This window comes from Chlamydotis macqueenii, chromosome 15, assembly GCF_036417535.1.
Source record: "Chlamydotis macqueenii isolate bChlMac1 chromosome 15, bChlMac1.mat, whole genome shotgun sequence".
Classification (NCBI taxonomy): domain Eukaryota; kingdom Metazoa; phylum Chordata; class Aves; order Otidiformes; family Otididae; genus Chlamydotis; species Chlamydotis macqueenii.
Window position 1 is genome coordinate 1757247 of NC_141570.1, and position 17584 is coordinate 1774830.

General features: G+C 53.5%; 3 protein-coding genes, 1 long non-coding RNA gene and 1 other non-coding gene across 5 annotated transcripts; 1 reads left to right on the top strand and 4 right to left on the bottom strand.

The window, feature by feature from the left end:
- Positions 1–954: 954 nt before the first annotated feature.
- TBL3 (transducin beta like 3) lies at positions 955–10482 on the bottom strand. The gene is made up of 22 exons (XM_086760145.1): positions 10408–10482; positions 10206–10257; positions 10027–10119; positions 9715–9762; positions 9284–9425; positions 8976–9060; positions 8347–8514; positions 7980–8055; positions 7438–7534; positions 6841–7037; positions 6334–6475; positions 5800–5858; positions 5159–5262; positions 4517–4667; positions 4162–4392; positions 3818–3888; positions 3265–3421; positions 2787–2845; positions 2191–2294; positions 1899–1970; positions 1325–1483; positions 955–1182 (listed from the first exon to the last, which is right to left on the bottom strand). The coding sequence occupies exons 1-22, from the start codon at positions 10446–10448 to the stop codon at positions 1070–1072; spliced, it is 2421 nt and encodes an 806-aa protein (XP_086616271.1). The 5' UTR covers positions 10449–10482; the 3' UTR covers positions 955–1069.
- A 354-nt stretch (positions 10483–10836) lies between these two features.
- On the bottom strand, positions 10837–11729 carry LOC147598804 (uncharacterized). Its single transcript, XR_015260190.1, has 2 exons — positions 11492–11729; positions 10837–11097 (listed from the first exon to the last, which is right to left on the bottom strand). It is a non-coding gene; the product is annotated as an uncharacterized LOC147598804 (long non-coding RNA).
- On the bottom strand, positions 11178–11302 carry LOC147598805 (small nucleolar RNA ACA64). Its single transcript, XR_015260260.1, has one exon. It is a non-coding gene; the product is annotated as a small nucleolar RNA ACA64 (small nucleolar RNA).
- Positions 11730–11887: 158 nt separating the features above from the next.
- Positions 11888–14851, top strand: RPS2 (ribosomal protein S2). The gene is made up of 7 exons (XM_086759567.1): positions 11888–12059; positions 12245–12334; positions 12770–12877; positions 13399–13572; positions 13657–13816; positions 14279–14370; positions 14728–14851. Exons 1-7 carry the CDS (start codon positions 11904–11906, stop codon positions 14806–14808), a joined length of 861 nt encoding a protein of 286 aa, XP_086615693.1. The 5' UTR covers positions 11888–11903; the 3' UTR covers positions 14809–14851.
- Positions 14852–15286: 435 nt separating this feature from the next.
- On the bottom strand, positions 15287–17435 carry NDUFB10 (NADH:ubiquinone oxidoreductase subunit B10). Its single transcript, XM_086759568.1, has 4 exons — positions 17225–17435; positions 16239–16377; positions 15616–15755; positions 15287–15509 (listed from the first exon to the last, which is right to left on the bottom strand). Exons 1-4 carry the CDS (start codon positions 17370–17372, stop codon positions 15409–15411), a joined length of 528 nt encoding a protein of 175 aa, XP_086615694.1. The 5' UTR covers positions 17373–17435; the 3' UTR covers positions 15287–15408.
- Positions 17436–17584: the final 149 nt, after the last annotated feature.

A 17584-nucleotide genomic window follows, 5' to 3' on the forward strand; every position in this document is an offset into this window, starting at 1 on the left:
CCCAGGAAATCCAGAGCTGCAGTTCTTGGTGCAAGGTAGGGATGGGAGGATGCAGTCATGTGAGTATCATTTATCAAACCCCTTATTTTATACTTCTTTTTTTAAAAAACTTTTTGATTTTTGGTGTTAGTTTGTGGTTTTGGTTTGTTTTTTTTAAAGGTTAGATCAACTTGGTTAGTGGAGAACTGGCCATCAGATACATGAATTGGCTGGGGCTGCTGAACGGCCACAAGAACAAAAAAACCTGTTGGCCGGGAACCTCATCTCTGACTGTTCCCTGCAGTGATGTCTGTGCAGGCACAGAAGCAAAAGTGGCTGTGGCACAGCTTGTTTCCCAGCTGGGTAAGGGGGCCAGAGCTCATCCTACTGAAACTCCCAGCAATTCTCATCCTAAACTCATTTGCTAGAATTGAGTTAGAAAAATAGTTACAGGAAAAATTAAGACTTTTATATAGATTGCTACCTTTAATTTTAGTTATTCTCCCACGTATCTGTTTTGTTTTGAAAAAAGCAATTTAACCAACTTGTTCTACATTTTATACATTTTTGTCGCTGAAATAAAATACATGTGGGGAATTAAAATTGCGCTTTTCTCCCTCCCAGGCACTGACATTCAGAGTGGGCACAGTGAGATCGGCCTTGGCCCAGACTGCATTGTGCCCAAGCAAAGAAAAGATTCAGTGACACAGCACTGATCAATACACACTGCCTAGCTGGCTTTGGGACAGGACACCACACTGTCAGAGTGTCTCCCAATTCCGTAAAGTCCTTAAATCCCCAGTAAAGACCAACTGCTTGTTCAGAGCCAGGTTTTGCCTTTTCTCCAAACTAAGTGCTGTTAATTGTCTGTGCCTCAAAATTCAGGGTATGAAAATACAAAGGGAAAGCACAGCTTGGCAGAAGTGACCGCTCCCTCTCACTGAGCCCCAATGACACTGAATGCTGGACTTGTTTTAGCAATTCAAACTTTAGAAATTTATTATAAAATACAGGAATGGTCCAGTTGCCACGCCTGGTGGGGAACAGTTCAGGCTCTCCCCTCCAGAAAGAGCGACTCGGGGGAGAATGGTCACAAAGTCACGTCCTCCTGCTGGGCCACGTCAGCCAGCCTCATGTTCTGCCACATGAAATCAATGAACATGGAGGCCTGGAGCAACCGGCTCAGTCTCTGAAAATGGCGCTCTGCAAAGAGAGAAATGCTACGGTTAGCATCACAGGAGAGACAGCAGAAATCTCTCTTCTCTTCAGACAAAGGCAAACAGGGAATATTCACAACACAGGAGGGGAACTCAGGCTCACAGCCCGTCCCTGCCGCACGACCCACCTGTGTAAGGCAGCAGGGACTCCACAGCAGATTTAATGCCCGAGTACTGCAGGAGGCTGTCTGGCGCTTCGTGCTTCAGGAGGGTTTCAATCACAGCTTGGGCCTCGTGGCAGTTCCGAGAGTTCGTATTCCATGTCACCAAGAATGTTAACACTGCCTCTAGGGAGGAAGGGAATTTGTACGTGCCGGCTGTGCCACGGCGTTGGCACGTGGGAGACACCAGGTTCCAAAGCATCTCTTCTGTCTGACAGAGCGCTTCAGCTCCCGCACACCAACTGCCAAGCCCAGAGGGGCAGCGCAGGTACGCACAGAACTGTCACAGGGACATCCCGAACAAGGAGGGACAAAGCCACTCACACACAAAGCCACAAAGCTCAGAGCAGTTGCCGGTGCGCACCACGAGCAGCACCGTAACAAAGCAGCTGGCTCTGCTCCCCTCCCACCAGTCCTGCCTGAGTGTGGTGGGAGCTCAGTGGTAAACGCTGACTCTAGGGAGACTCTTCTCTTAATTTCAGTTGAGAAAACAAACCTCTAACCTGAATGGTTTTAGCACTTAAACCACATTGCAACAAACCTTTCTGATCCTTCCGGAGCCGAACAATGTTCTCTTCCAAGTGCTTTCTGCCGTCAGTTTCCTTCAGAATGGCTGCAGAAAAGAGAAAGGAAGAGTTCATGTGAGAGTCCAGCCCACGGGCTGAGAGCAGGGAGAGCATTTGCTATCTGGGGTGACTTTACTTGGGTAAACAGGAGTCAAGAGAAAGGGAAAACCGAGGCTTTCAGACAATTAGACCTTGTAAGTCTTTGTCTGCCTGGAAGAGATGTTCTGGAAAGCATAAAAATGCCTTCAGAGCACAACATGGACTCACCTTTGACCACCATCAGCACTGTGTGTGGACGATCCAGAGAGATTGCCAGCCCTAAAGCTTTGAGATATCTTTTCTCATGAAGCAGGTTTGAAAGCTCTTGCTCTCTGGAAAGGAAATCAGGGTCAAGAGAGTGAGACAAATATGTGGTTGGTGGAACAAAACGCTATGCAGAAAGCGGCAGATTTGGCAATAATCGTGTGCAGAGGTTTAATGCCAAGAAGTTAATGCTGCTTGCCAACGAATGCCTCAGTGCCCTCATTGTGCAGATAATCACCCTGGCACGTCCAAGGGCTCCCTGAACTATTCCGCGCTGGCTGAAGCAGGAGAAAGTGAAAGTAGGTTTCAGCAGTTTGACTTCGCTTATCTTAGCAGCGCACAAACATGAAACCAATCAATTGTCAGGCTGACACGATAGAACGCTTTGCAGGAACTAAAGATAAACTACAAAGTAAAAGAGACTACTGTGTTTTGACAGCCTCTAAAGAGCTAAATGACGTCCAGCTCCGATTAGATGGAGCTGGACGGCTCTAGGCGTGGAGCGTTTCACTGGACAGAGTTTGCCTTTCACAGCTCATTATTGCACAGGAGCAACTTACTTCATAATCTGCTCCTCCTGTTTAGCTTGCGCCTCTTTCTCTTCAATTTCAGTGACATCCTATTAAAAAAACCAGAATATAAACTTTGCCAAATCTTGCTTTAATACAGATGAATTTTTATTTAGCTGTCAAGTGATCAGCAGACCAGTTTCTGCAGCAAGATCTCTAGGTCAAGTAATTTAAGTGCTAAATCCAGCAACTTGCACCTTCCCTCCAAGCCAGCTTTAGAACGGCAGCGCAGGGCAGGCTGCTGAGGCCCGTCTGCTCTTCCTTTTACATCAACTGGGGAAACACAGTGTGGCCAAAAAAAGCTTCCAAACCCCAAGATATGCCTTACTGACCTAATTTCAAAGTGTGAAAAATGAGGAGAGCATGTGTCATGCTGAAACAGCGAAGAACAAGCCACTGGGATCCCAAGCTCTGCAACTGCATTCTGGTTTCTAACCCAGAGAGGAAACAGAAAGACCCCGTGCTGTACCTTCCACAGCGTGATGCAGGAGTCGCTGGATGCTGTCACAACCATATCATCTTGCTTGTTAGAGTGAAGACCCCAGATTTTATCTTCATGACCATCTAGTGTTTTCACACACTCATTTGTTTTAATTGTCCAGAGTTTTAAGAGACCATCAGAACCGCTTTTGGAAGAGAAAGAAACACTGGATAGATCCATTTTCGCTCTGCCCCACCCCAAATATCAGATAAACTGTGCCATTCCAATGCCTTTCAAACAGGAGCAGAATTAAACAAAAATGTCAAGGGCGAGATGCACCCTTAGCTCTGCCTAACTGTAGTGTACGTCACCACCCCAGCAACCTCGCAGCAGCTAACTCGAATCCACAGCATAACTGTGGAGAGGAGGAGAAGTTAACCCCTGCAGAAAGCTTGGCATAAACATGGCATTTTCCTATCAGTCTTTCCAAAACTAAACCTGTTGCACAAGACTCTTCCCTCTTGCTGCTGGCATCGGCTAAAAGATTTTGCTTCTGCTTAGTTTTGGCACCCTCCTCTGGACTCCTGCTGTAGGCACGTACCTGCTGAGCAGCTGTGTTCCTCGGCTTACAAAAATGATCTTCAGTACGGAGGCATCGTGACCTTCAAAGGTCTGGAAAATAGAAAGGAAGCACAAAAGTTTCAGAGGACTGGTTTTCTAGAAAAGAAAGATCACTTGAGCACTGGGCAGATGCTCTTGTCCTGGAGCTCACAGATCCAAGCTCCTGGAGAACAAGGCTGGACCTGGATAGCTCTTCCTTCAGCAAAGCCACGTTGCTGCACTTCAGCTGCACTAACTAGCACACACTTTTCTAAAGCAGCCTTAATGAACCCCCGTAACATGCACAGGCTGCCAAGAGCAAAGGGCAGTCTGAGTTCTCATTACCTTGAGACAGCTGAAGTCTCGAAGACCCCAGAGCTTCAGGGTCCCATCTGCTGAAGAAGTGGCCAAGATCTGATCCACTGGGGAGAACTGCACACACCAGATTCCACGCTTATGTCCAGTGAAGACACCCAGCAAAGAGCAATCGGAGCAGGACCAGAGCTTGGCCAGCCGATCCTGCGAGCCTGTGGCAATCAGCTTGTCATTCGGAGAAACTGCCACGCTGTTTATGTCCTAGAGAAGTCACACAAGTGCAGAGAGTGCAAAGCAGTTTATGCCTTTGCTCTTGCTGTTGGGCAGGTAATAAATGTAGGGTACAACACAGGAGAGAAAGATGTAACAGCAGGTGGAGCTTTACCTTGTCATGACCCCTCTCAGTCACTTTTGCATGAAGGGCTTCTGGACTGGAGATCAAGGCTGCTTTTGCTTTGGAAGTGAGGGATTCCGGGATATTCCAGATTTTGATTGTGCAGTCCTGGCTGCTGGTTACTATGAAGCTTTCTTTCAGTCTGGAAGAAATAAAAGTGTCAAGTGTAAGGAAGCAAAACAGTGGCTTCCCCTGCACAGAAAAAAAGCCTTCTCCTCCCCTACCAGGATCTACAGGCATTCAGTCACTCTGCCAGGATGTGAAACAGAGTGCTTTAATATGTTTTTTCAAGCTGTTTTTCATTTCACTTCGGTTCCTGGGATAGCCTTCAGCCACTCAGACATTAGGCAAGAGCACTGCTAGCTGTCTTCATGTACAGAGGTATACTGCAGCTCTTGAACCTCTTGAACAGGCAAGCAGGGCTTGCAGACCATCAGGCAGCAAGAAAGAAGGAGAAGAGCTGATAAATAGACATGCTGTTCAAGCAAGCACCTTCAAACACATTCCCTTCACTCCCCAACCCTCCTGTCCAGATCACAGAGGCAGGTACCCACCAAAACATGCATCCTGAGGATCAGCAAAGCAGCCACGACTCACGCTTGCAAAGGCAAACTCTTGTCCGATCTTTATTACCTTGAACAAGAGACAGCACCTACGCCATGTGCATGGCCCAGTCCTTGGGCGACACAGACCACCCTTCCATCTTTGCTCATCCGCCAGACTCGAAGGCTTTTGTCCTGCCGTGGAAGAGGACAGAAACCACTGTGGTTTTTTGACAACTGATCAGTTCCCAATGCATCCACAACATCCATGAGCCTGACTATTCACTCATTTCCAAGCTTGAACCTCTGCCTGCATTTGTCAGAGCAGGTGAGGGCAGACACAGCCAAACACGGGGCACTGCCGCCTGGGATTCCAGCGTGGAGGTTTCTTTCTGCGTGAATCAGGGCAGTCGGCACCTTTTCTTCCAACACAGTTTGTGCACACAGCTCCCCATCAGTCTCACACTAACGACATGTCTGAACTCTAATACAAGAGCAAGATGCTTGGAGAATGAAACATCTCCCTTCAGGCTAATAAAATATAATCAATCACATTTCCCCAGGGACTATGTTAAAAGGGATAGTGGAAAAACATTATATTTGAGGGATGCAGCAGACAGGAATTCTGTCTGAACAAAATCCCTTTCTGGATCACCAAAAGGAATACAACAACTCTGCCCACAAAGACCACAGGAAATTAAGAGTTTAATTAAATGAAGAAAACTAACACACCTTAGCACAGCTGACAAACATCAGGCCTTTTCTGAAGACATCCAAAGCAAGAATTGTTTCTAAACAGAAGAAAAAAAACAGATGGATGCAAAGCGATACTGAAATCAGACAACAGAAATGCGTGAATTTTGAGACCACCGCCTACTTGACTGGGGGACAGGTTTGGGACACAACGTATCCACACCCACTACGGAGCGACTGGCTGCTTCTGGCAATGGCGTGAGGCTGTCGCTTGCAGCCACAAAGCTGCATTCAGAGCTTGCACTCACACATCTACATCTTTAGCTCCAATTTAAACTGATCTCACTGCTAGTGACAGGGACTGAACTGACACACCTGGAAACATAACGCCAGTGTTTGCAAAACCAGGATAGCATAATGCATCCTTTCTCCACACAACTCCAAAACCTGTTGTGACGCTGTTCCAAAGAGAACTCAAAGACTCCTGTCTCCACATGAGAGTTGTGAGAGAAGCAGGATAAGGAAATACTCACACATCTCCCACCCACCCACGCCAGAGCTGAGCACACGTACCTGTGTGGCCGTAGAGGATCTGGCAGTGCGAGGTTGCCAGCTCAAACACTTTCAGCTGAGGGCTGTTGGTAGCCACAACAATGTGGGAATCGCCAGGCCCAAGGAATTTCACATCCAGAACCTCATCGTTGTAACCTGCAAGCTGAGATGGGAGAACAGAAACAGCAGGGAGAAGTCAGCTGGTAAGAGACGTACCAAACGGCAACACGCTCAGCAAAGCTGCATCACTGTTACTTTTCATTTAATACCGCATGCAAAAAGTCTTATTAGACATAAGCTGGAGCACGGGAGAGATTTCCGGCTAGGCCTGGTCCGCTTTCCCTTTCCCATGTGTGTGTCTGTGTGATATTCCTCCAAACAACCCCACCAGTGAAACTGGCTGGTAACCAAGGAACAGTTCCAGTACAGGCAGGAGAGGAGGAACCCCTGGGCACAGCTCCACCAGAAGCAGAGCTGATCCTCAAGTGTGAATAGAGGAAGAGGAAAAGGGAGGCTGAGGGTTGTTACCTGCTTCCTGAGCTGAAGAGTTTGAGCATCATACAGAACAATGTTGTGTTCCACGGACACCGTGACAATCTCGTTTCTCGCAGGCACCAGCATGCACTGGGTGAGGCTGCGCTCGCTGGCCTCCTCCTTCGACTCAAAGGGCACAGGCTGGGTATAGACACAAGCAGCCGTGGCAACTTCCCAGACTTTCAGGATGCCTAACGAAAATGATGGTATAAATGATCTGTCAGAGCCCCTGTTTTAGACAGTGTTTGTCCAACGGATATAAACCAAACCCCGGCCTTGCCCGCTGGGAAAAGCAACGCAGCTTTAAGGCAGGACTGCAAAGAGACAGGACTGCAGTGGCATGAAGGGCCACAGGTTTTTCTTCTTCATCCCAAACTGAACATTTTTGCAGTTTGAAAACATACATCGTCAAAGCTTCACAGCATGCCTGATCAATCCTGCTCATCCGCTACTGCCAGAGCGACCCAGGAGAAGGCTCTGCTCTCCAGCCCAAAGCTTCGGCCACACAAAGAACACACGTCCCAGGAACAATGGCAATGCAGCGTCCTTCCCCAGCCTGCAAACCTGGCAGTGACGTGCCAGGACACTCACCCTTGCTGCCAGCCGTGACGAAGTGCAACCCTTGCTTCTTCACACCCAGCTGGGAGAAATCTCCCTTTTCAGGTAACAAGACAGCAGCTTCCACGCTCTGCAAGAAAGTTGGCCAAGCACCAGCTGAGCAGGACGGATCAGAGTCCCATTTCAGCAACCAGAGCCGTGCAACAGCCCAGTAGCGCCCACAGGCACACACACACCACGCTCCACTGCCCCAGACTGCGGGGCTCCTGAGGACAGGCAGGCAGATACAATGAGAGAACAGAGTTTTTACATGACTGCCTGTCCTTCCTCCTCCAGCTCCAGGGCAGTGCAGGCACCGGTGAGATATATTTCCTCAAACTGCCCAGACACAACCCCACCAAGCGAGGAGAGAAAGAAAATAGCTTTAGATGTAGAATTTTAAGGCCTCTGGAAAGTACAAGGGAGAGAAACCTGATTTCACAATATATAGGAGCATAAAGAGGGAGAGGCACCACAGGAACTGTGACCTAAAAAGCCCAAAGGATCTCAAAGGAATAAATGAAATGCAATTTCACCTCGTAGACAGGGACAGTTCGTTTACTTTCTCTGGTTTTCAGGTCCCACACCATGCAGATTTTATCACGGCCAGAACTGCAAGTTAAAAGAGCAGTTTCAGTGCTAAATCCGTTCAACTTGGGCTCCGAGGGCAAATTTGGAATTGTGGGAAGAGGCCCCTGGGAAAGAGGGCACCAGCCTTCACGTGACAGCACAAAATATTGCCAGAAACGCAGGTACTGAGACCCTCAAGGTCAAGCAGAGGCTGAACACTTGCAGCAGTCCTTGCCCTCACAGGGAAACTTCCCAGACCCTACAGAAACCCCCAGTCCCTGGCAGGAGGCAGGGTCAACGGGAGAGAAAGGCTGAGCCCCCGCGAGGTTTTACCTAATGAGCGTGTTTCCATCTGCAAACGCCAGCGAGGTGACAGCACTGAAGTGGCCATCCAGCGTCGCAATGCACTTGCTGGAATTCAGGTCCCAGATGCGGATTTTATAGTCAATGGAAGAGGAGAAGAGTTGCAGACGGGAGATATCGGGGTGGAATTCCACGAGGCTAGGCAGAAGGAGATGCACTTGAACTGGACAGGAACAAACTGTCTGGCATGAGTCCAATATTTAAATAAATACACATTCTATAAAGAGAGTCTGACAGATCAATTGACATGGATCTATAAAAGGACTTTCTTTGCGGGACTTCATTCCTCTGCCACCCACCAGAAGAACTGACAACTGATCTTTGCCAGTTTGTCCACGTTCCTGAAGTACACCAGTTAGCAAGTACAGATATGCCATTTAGATCCCAACAAATTTCTTGATTTAACTCTTTCCTCTCTGGGCTAACGCCAGTCATAGCCCTGCTCCTTCAACACACGTTTCAAACATCAAGAGACAGAAAAGCCCAGAATCTGCTCAGAACGGGCCTTTGCGTTCCATTAACTCAAGACCTTTCCCCTCAGTCCCAGCGCTCAAGCATCACGCTAACACCAGCGACTGACAAATACGCCTCGTCCTTACTGAACAACCCCTGAAGATCCTTTCAGGTTGTGCGTGCAGTACTGTTTGATCATATCCCAGACCTTAATGGTGCTGTCACAGCCACCTAGGAAAAGAAGGACATGTAAGAACGAACTACACAGGAGAAAGACACAGGAGATTCAACATACCAGCAACTGCAAAATGTCATGGGTTGCAAAGGCAGCAGAAAGAAAAATGAACCCAATTACAACCAGCCGCACCAAGAGAGGCTCGCAGAGCGCCTTATGCTTTGAGAGCTGGGCCACTCAGTCCCGTTCCCACTGCACGACAGCGAAATAGGACCATACCTGTGGCCAGCAACGTTGAGGTAGAGTCAAAAGCCATTGTAGCAACCGGCGCTGTGTGTATGGCCTTCCACGTGCGAACGCACTTGTTCTCTCGCCAGTTCCACTGCTTCAGCAGCAGGGCTCGGCTCCCTGTCACAAGGATCTACGCAAAAACAAGGCGAAGGAAAGCATGATTAGCTACTAAACACATTTCCATTTCTGTTGGTGCCCACGTACAAAGCATGGAAACGTTGTTTGCTGTGGTGCTTTTGAAGCTCAGCCTCTCAGTATTCCTCTGTCTGACGAGCCCAGAAGGGGAGAAGAGCCTGAGAAGCCTCTGCAGAGGTCTCTGGAAGTGGAGGGCGCTTCCAGGCGGAGCAGCCTTCACTGTTCAGTGGCTTTCTCAGGAGGCACAACAGAGCAGCACAGAAAACCACAAAGCAAGCACATACCTCATCATCGGGGCTAAGAACAAATGAGCTGATATCCTCTTCATCGTCCTACAAAAACAAAATGTGAAACCCCACAGTGAATTCACCTGCGGGGTGCTCTCAGAGCTCCGCTCTCTCCCGACGCCGCACCCAGCGGCTCCCCGTTGCACGCGGGGACAACACAGATGACTGCTGTCTGCGTTTGGAACCAGCCTCACCTGCCCCCCACCTCTCTCGCTCAGGGGGCTCAGATCAGCCGGCGCAGGGGCGCAACGCCCCAGGAGCCCTGCGAAACCCCGCGCAGTTCCACCCGCGGAGGCTGGATCCCCTCACCTGCTGCAGGCTGCGCTGGGCGCCTGTTTCCACATTGATGATGCTCAGCCTGGTCCCGCAGGGGCAGAACATGAATTTTCCATCCCGGTTTATCTGGGGAAAAGGGGACGGAGCCCGGGAACGTTACAGAGCCGGGCAACCCCCAAACCTCCCCGTGCCTGCCTCGGGTCGGGCGTTACCTGGACGCGCCCTCCTTTGTAGAACGGCTCGATTTTCCTCGACGCGGCGTAGCTGGAAGGAAAGAGAGAGAGAGAGAGAGGGACGCGGAGCGGCGGTTAAACCGAAACCGCGGCGGCCGGTTCGCTCCCCACCGCGAAGCCGCAGGGCAGCGCCGCCGCCCGCGCCCGGCCCCACCGTCCCGCCGCCCGGGCCGCCCCTCACTTGCTCTTGAAGCGCACGGGGGTGCTGGCGGCCGCCTCCATGTCCGACACCGACACTGTCGCCGCTCCGCGTGCAGGCCGCTTCCGGCGCGCTCCCGGTTGCTACGGGAGAACGGCGCTACTTCCGGCGCACGCGAGTGACGCGGCGGGGCCACGCTGGACGCCGTGGCCGCCATCTTTGATGTGGGCGGCGGGCGGCCCCGCCGCTACGACCCCACGCTCCTCTCCGGGATGGCGGGGAAAACCCACCCGGTACTTCCGCGGGAGCGTGGGCAGCCGGGCCCGGGGCAGTGCCTGCACCACCGCTCAACGCTCTGAAGTGTTTTCCACGGGAGCATTCTCTCCTCCTCGACCCCACGGAAGTCACTTCCCAGTCCCAGCCACTGGGAAAGGGGGAATTTTCAGACAGTAGGAACAACAGAGACCTGACAAGTTTTCGAATAATTCATCTTTTATTGCATATAAAAACATACAAGAATTATTTCCAAGCGTTCCGGCTGCGGATGTTCTGTCACCGCCCATCCCGGCGCCTCCTTGGCTTTGTGAGGCTCACCCGCACCAGCGCCGAAGAGGAAGGAAGCACAGAGAGCAGCGCACAGCGGGGCTGGCAGCTCCTCCTCGGGCGGGCCCGGGCAGCCCCGCTACATCCATCCGGCCGCGGAGGCCGCAGGCTCCAGGCCGCCTTCCGCGCCTGCGGGCGGAGACAAAGGGAGCGCTGAGGGGCGGCCGGCACCGCCGCACGCGTTACTCCGCGCCCCCGCCGCGGTACGGGGTTATGGGAACATGGGTTTCACTGCCCGCGCGTTCCCGTGGGCAATAAGCTTAATGTTCCCGATGCTGTCGGCGCAGTTATCTCACCAGGGGCCACGGGAGACCCCGAGCGATTTTCAGACTGCGCCTGGCGCCCACGGCTCACGCGGCCCCCGCAGCCCCTTCCCAGGCCGCTCACCTCCGCACCCCGCTCAACGTCGCCTCGTACAGCCGCACAGGCACACCCCAATTTAAAAAAAAAACAAAACCAAAAACTCCCCCCAAAACCCCCCACAAAGAGCGCAAGAGGCGGGAAACACGACAAGCAACCTCACCTCCCCTCCGCTCGCCTCACACTGGGCCTTCTGCGCCTGCGCGCCCCCTTATAGCGTACGCTGGCTCTGCCGGCCCCGCACCCTGAATAAGTGAGAGCAAGGCGCCGCTCCGCACCGCAGTGTATTTCCCATCCAGCGCGCGGGGCCCTCGCGGAGTATAAATACCGAGCGGTGGAACGGATCGGCCTTTCGTGTTGGGACATCACGTAAGTACGGCGCGCGGCGCGGCACGGCACGGCACGGCACGGCACGGCGCGGCGCGGCGGCCTGCGCCTCATCCGCGCGCATCGGGGCCGGGGGCAGCCGAGCCCGGCCGGGCCCGCCGCATCTGGGCCCTGCTGTGCGCGTTCCCGCCGGGATGGCGGCGATGGCGGCGGTGTCCCGGCTAACGCGCCTTTCTCTGCTCTAGCAAATGGCGGACGACGCCGGTGCTGCGGGAGGTGCGGGAGCGGCCCGAGGGGGCTTCCGCGGCGGCTTCGGGACCGGGCTGCGGGGCCGCGGGCGCGGCCGCGGTCGGGGCCGAGGGAGAGGCCGCGGGGCTCGTGGAGGCAAGGCCGAGGATAAGGAAGTAAGTGGATCCCGGGGCCGGGGGGCGCTGCGTGGGGCCGTCCCGGGTGGCGGGGGGCCCACGGCTCCGTGAAGGGGATGTGCCTGCTGCCATCCGAAAAGCTGGAGCGGAAAGCGAGCCGCTTCCCGGGGGGTGCCGGCAGCTGCTGCGGGCGGTGACCCTTTTTCCATGGGTCTCTTTTCTAGTGGATTCCCGTCACCAAACTTGGTCGCCTGGTCAAGGACATGAAGATCAAGTCTCTTGAGGAGATCTATCTCTTCTCACTTCCAATCAAGGTAAGCGGCTGTAAACGTTTCCGTAACACACAGCAGAACCTTAATGTGAAATGCATGGTTTGCAGTAATGGCCGTGATTGCTGTTTGGGACGCTCAGGTTAAGTCTGAGTTGAAGACACAAATCAACAGAAGCTGAGGACCGATGCAGAAACTTGCAGTGAAGGGTGGTGGGTCTGTGTGTTGCATTCTGCCGTGGGTGGAGATGGCAGCACGCTGCTCAAGTGTTTCTGTAATAGTGAAACGGGAAAATGAAATTTCACCTACATTGGACTGCCTGGCCAGCTGGAATAAGCTTATGCCTGCAAAATTTAACATGCTTAAAGTGAAATACCAGTGTGTAGGACTGCTGAACATGGGCTGTAGAAGCCTCGCTAGCTGTGTTGTGTTTGTTTAAAAAGCAGTAGCCTTGTGTGGTTAAATGGCTGAATCTTGCAGGAGTCGGAGATCATCGATTTCTTCCTGGGCTCTTCCCTGAAAGACGAGGTTTTGAAGATCATGCCTGTCCAGAAGCAGACTCGAGCTGGGCAGCGTACCAGGTTTAAGGTTGCCTTTTCTTCTGTTTTCTCATGTTGAAAGCTGTGTGTTGTCTGTTGCATTTTTAGTATCATATTGATAAATTAGTTCAAATACCTTTATTTTCTTCTGTAGTGTCTAGCAAGGATTTTGGTGTGAGGATCACCTTGTGTAGCTTACACAGTTCCTGTGTTAACTTTAAAACCCCAGTAATACGTTCAAGTGCTATTTGAAACAACCCTAGCATAAAATGAAGTTGCACTTACGCAGCAGTGCTGGCTGTTCAGGAGCTGCTGTGGAGAGAGAAGTCTTAAGTGTAAGGAGGGAATGCTGCTTGGAGATTATCAGGACTTTTGGCCAGTATGAGGCTGTAGCAGGGATTTGAATCCCAGTTCCTCAGCCATAGCTGTTTCTGACTGAAGGATGAGCTCTAAGGGGAAAAACGGGCTTCTGGCTCGTGCTGAGCGCGTGCCTTGGGTTATCCCTGGTGAGGGACCCTGATGGGCTCTGTTCTGCTGAGCCGCCACTGAACACTTCTCTTTCCATCCTAGGCTTTTGTCGCTATCGGAGACTACAACGGCCACGTTGGCCTCGGTGTGAAATGCTCTAAAGAAGTTGCCACTGCGATTCGCGGGGCGATCATTTTGGCTAAGCTGTCCATCGTACCCGTACGACGGGGCTACTGGGGGAACAAGATCGGCAAGCCCCACACCGTGCCTTGCAAGGTGAGGAGGCCTTGCTGGGCCCGGTCTGTGCGGTGGTGCTGTGGCGGTGTGCTCTGGGAGCCGTAACCCGTTGTGTTCGTGTAGGTCACTGGTCGGTGCGGGTCTGTCCTGGTGCGCCTGATCCCGGCCCCCCGCGGTACAGGGATCGTCTCTGCCCCTGTCCCCAAGAAGCTGCTGATGATGGCCGGTATCGATGACTGCTACACCTCGGCCAGGGGCTGCACTGCCACCCTTGGCAACTTCGGTAAGCTGCAGGTTGTTGTGTTGCGGCTTAGCCGCAAGTATTGCTGGTTTTGTCGTTGATGTGAACACAGTGTGCCCATTTCTACAGCACTTTTTAATCTGTGTCGAATCAAAACTTCTAGTAGTCAAGCAGAAGCAGAGGCTTCTGCTGGTGCCTTTTACAGTGCAGGTTAGTCCTGCTGTAGATGATCTCGAAGTTCTGTAAAAGTTAATTGCAAGAAATTTATAGGTGCATGGATATTAAAAAAGCAATCTCCCAATCTGCGCGGTTGCACTTGCTGAAGTAGTGTAATTGTCGTAACTGGCGAGAGAAAGAAACCCGAGTTGTGTGTTGTACACCAGAGAGACCCTGCTGTGGTCCCCCTGTGCCTTCCTAAACCCTACATTTCTGGAGCTGCGCGGGTGGGCGCTCGCCAGCGGGTTTCCGCGGCGGCGATGTGCAGCGTTTGACTTCTCTCCGTAGCGAAAGCCACCTTCGATGCCATCTCCAAGACCTACAGTTACCTGACGCCCGACCTCTGGAAGGAGACTGTGTTCACCAAGTCCCCTTACCAGGTAAGCGTGCGTCTGCAGCTTGCCCTCGCGTCCCGCCCCTCCAGCCCGGGGAAGTTCGGATGCTGCACCCAGAGCGTTTGCGGTTTAATTCTGGGAGAGCAGAGCTGCAGTCAGAGCTGACTGCCAGGTAGAGGGATTTTTTTTCCAGCGTGTAGTTTTGAGTCCTACTTGAAAATGGCATTTCATGGACAGAGGAAATAGGAAGAGGAAAGCTTTGGAATATTAAGTAAAAATAAGTTGTATCTGAACTGCCCCAGCCCCCACATACGTGTGTTGTTGGAAGGGGACGCTGCGCTGAGAAACCTGTCACGGTGGATTAAGAAAATAAAGCGCTGTTTTGTTCTGCTTGTTTTGCAGGAGTTCACTGATCACCTGGCTAAGACCCACACCAGAGTCTCGGTGCAGAGAACCCAGGCAGCTGCTGTGGCAACGACCTAAGTGGGTTTTGTACAAGACAATAAAGTGATCGGTGACCAAGGAATTGTGATCGGTGTGACGGGAGGGTTACTGCATTGGGCTGACGGATTAAATCTCCGCTGGGGATTTGAGTAGGTTCACGTCTGTGGGCCGGGGCCTGAACGTGTGTTGAATGAAACAGTATGTTACGTTGTGCTAATCCTCGTTAATCGTGCAGTAATCCTAAATGGGGCCTAGAACCAGCCTGGAAGATTACGTGCTGTCCTGCAGTAGGTAATCTTTCCCCTAACGGAGGGAGTTCTCCGCCAGCGCTGGGCAGAGCAGGACAGCGTGTTTCTGTTGGTTCATGGAGAGGTCCAGAGGGCACTAGGGGTCCCTGCAGCGAGGGGCTGCGCGTGGTTCAGAGGTTAACAATCACCGGTATTCAAAGATGAATGCAGAGCTGAAAAAGGAAGAATTCTGTAAGCGTTTGCAGATCTCCTCAAAGAATGAGTCTAGGTTCTGGTTGTACAGCAGTGTTTGGGCTGCACGTTTATTGTAGAGCTCAACAGCACCAGAGTTGAGAGCTGCAGCATGCAGTGTTCGGCACGAGCACCGCGCAGGGGTGCTAACCGTTTCCTTCTACTGAGATGCGCTGGCTTGTGCCTTCCTCTCCTCCATCATCCTCTGCTTCTGCTTCATCAGGCACGTCCTTGCATTTCCGTGGACACCCAGATCACCATCTAGAAAGACAGTCAATGTCTGAAGAGTGCCCCTAAAAAGAAATAAGCCTCTGTTCCCCGTCAAGTCCGGAACGTGGCGTAAGGCCCCGCGCGCTGCCGTACTCACATCTGTCCTGGTAGGCCTTGGTGACCTGCGCCAGCTGCTCCATCTCCTTGGCGCAGTTCTGGAACTCGTTGGGTCCTTCCCTCAACTTGCACGCGCCTAACCTCTCCCGGACTATCTCCACAATTTCCTGATCAACCATCCTGCGGGAAAGATGATGATGAATGCCAGCACAGCCAAGAGACGGCAGAAGCGCTGAACAAAGGGGCGATGATTCCCTGGGGAAGGTGAGCTCCGGGTTTTTACAGGATCTTGGTCCGTGCTGCAGCAGGGCTGTAGGAACCGGGCGGCGCAGGCAGACTTACTGCCAGCCTGCTCAGCTCAAGCGTGCTGCAGGGGACAGCAGGACCGTGAAACGGCGGTTCTGTAACGGGGCGGGACGTGTCCCAGGCCGGGCTGGACGGGGCTTTGAGCGACCTGGTCTGGTGGAAGGTGTCCCTGCCCGGGGCAGCTGGAACTGGATGATCTTTCAGGTCCCTTCCAACCCAAGCCATTCTCTGAGGGGTTGCCCGGAACTCCAGGAAAATGCTCTGAGTTCAAGCCAACTGCGGTTCACGGGGCTGACCAACCAGAGCTGCACGCTCTGCTGCGGCCTCGCGCGGGGGGCAGCCCGGTCACAGCCATACCTGTCCCTCCTCCACTGTGCTTCGGCCTCGAAGAAGCAGAGGTAGTCGCCCTCCAGACACTCGCTCATGTCGGGCACGCGACGGAATTTCTGGTGGTAGTAGTAGAACTTGTTCTTGGCTCGCTGGCGCTCGATCCACTCTGCGGTAACAGAGTCAGACACCCGCCCCGCGGTCAGACGCCCACCGCTGGCGAGCGGGCCCCGCGTGTGCGTGTGTGCAGCTCCGTGCTCCCTGCGTGCCCCTCTGTGTGTCTGTCCCTCTGTCCATGCTGTCCCCTGTGTCCCCCTGTCCGTGCTGTGTTCCTGTCTGTCCCCCATCTTCCTGTGTCCCCCTGTCCGTGCTGTGTCCCATGTCCCTGTGTCCCTCTGTCCGTGCTGTGTCCCATGTCCCTGTGTCCCATGTCCCTGTGTCCCCCTGTCCGTGCTGTATTCTTGTCTGTCCCCATGTCCCTGTGTCCCTCTGTGCTGTGTCCCATGTCCCTGTGTCCCCCTGTCCGTACTGTGTTCTTGTCTGTCCCCCATGTCCCTGTGTCCCCCTGTCCGTGCTGTATTCTTGTCTGTCCCCATGTCCCTGTGTCCCTCTGTGCTGTGTCCCATGTCCCTGTGTCCCCCTGTCCGTGCTGTGTTCTTGTCTGTCCCCCGTGTCCCTGTGTCCCTCTGTGCTGTGTCCATGTCCCTGTGTCCCCCTGTCTGTGCTGTGTTCTTGTCTGTCCCCATGTCCTTGTGTCCCCCTGTCCGTGCTGTGTCCCATGTCCCTGTGTCCCCCTGTCCGTGCTGTGTTCTTGTCTGTCCCCCATGTCCCTGTGTCCACGCTCCGTTCTTGTCCCCGTGTCCTTGCGTGTCCCATCTCCCCCCGCCTGTCCCAGTGGCCGTGTCCTTGCGTCTTTGCCCCGTGCCCCTCTGCCTGTCCCGGTGCCGCGCCGGGGCCCGACTCCCCTTCCTAGGGAGGGGGCCCGGCCGCCCCGCCCCGGCCCGCCGCGCCGGTACCTCGGACGAAGGTGACGGGCGCATCGACCACATAGTTAAAGACGGTCTGGAAGATGGCGACCGGGTTGGGCACCGACGTGGCCCTCTCGGGCGCAGGGGTGCGGGTCGGCGGCACCTTGTACACCTCCCAGTCGCTGTCCTCCGGCATGGCGGCGGCGGGCCCGGCGAGCGGCGCGGGGAAGATGGCGGCGCCCCACACAACCCTGGCGGGGGGCACCGGGGGGTCAGAGGGCGCCGCTGTGCGCATGCTCCGCTGTGCCCGGTGCATGCTGGGAGTTGTAGTCATTTCCTCTCCCGTGGGGCCGGGCCATCAAACGGCCTCAGGCCACGGCCTGGCGCAGCGGGGCCGGCCCTCACAGC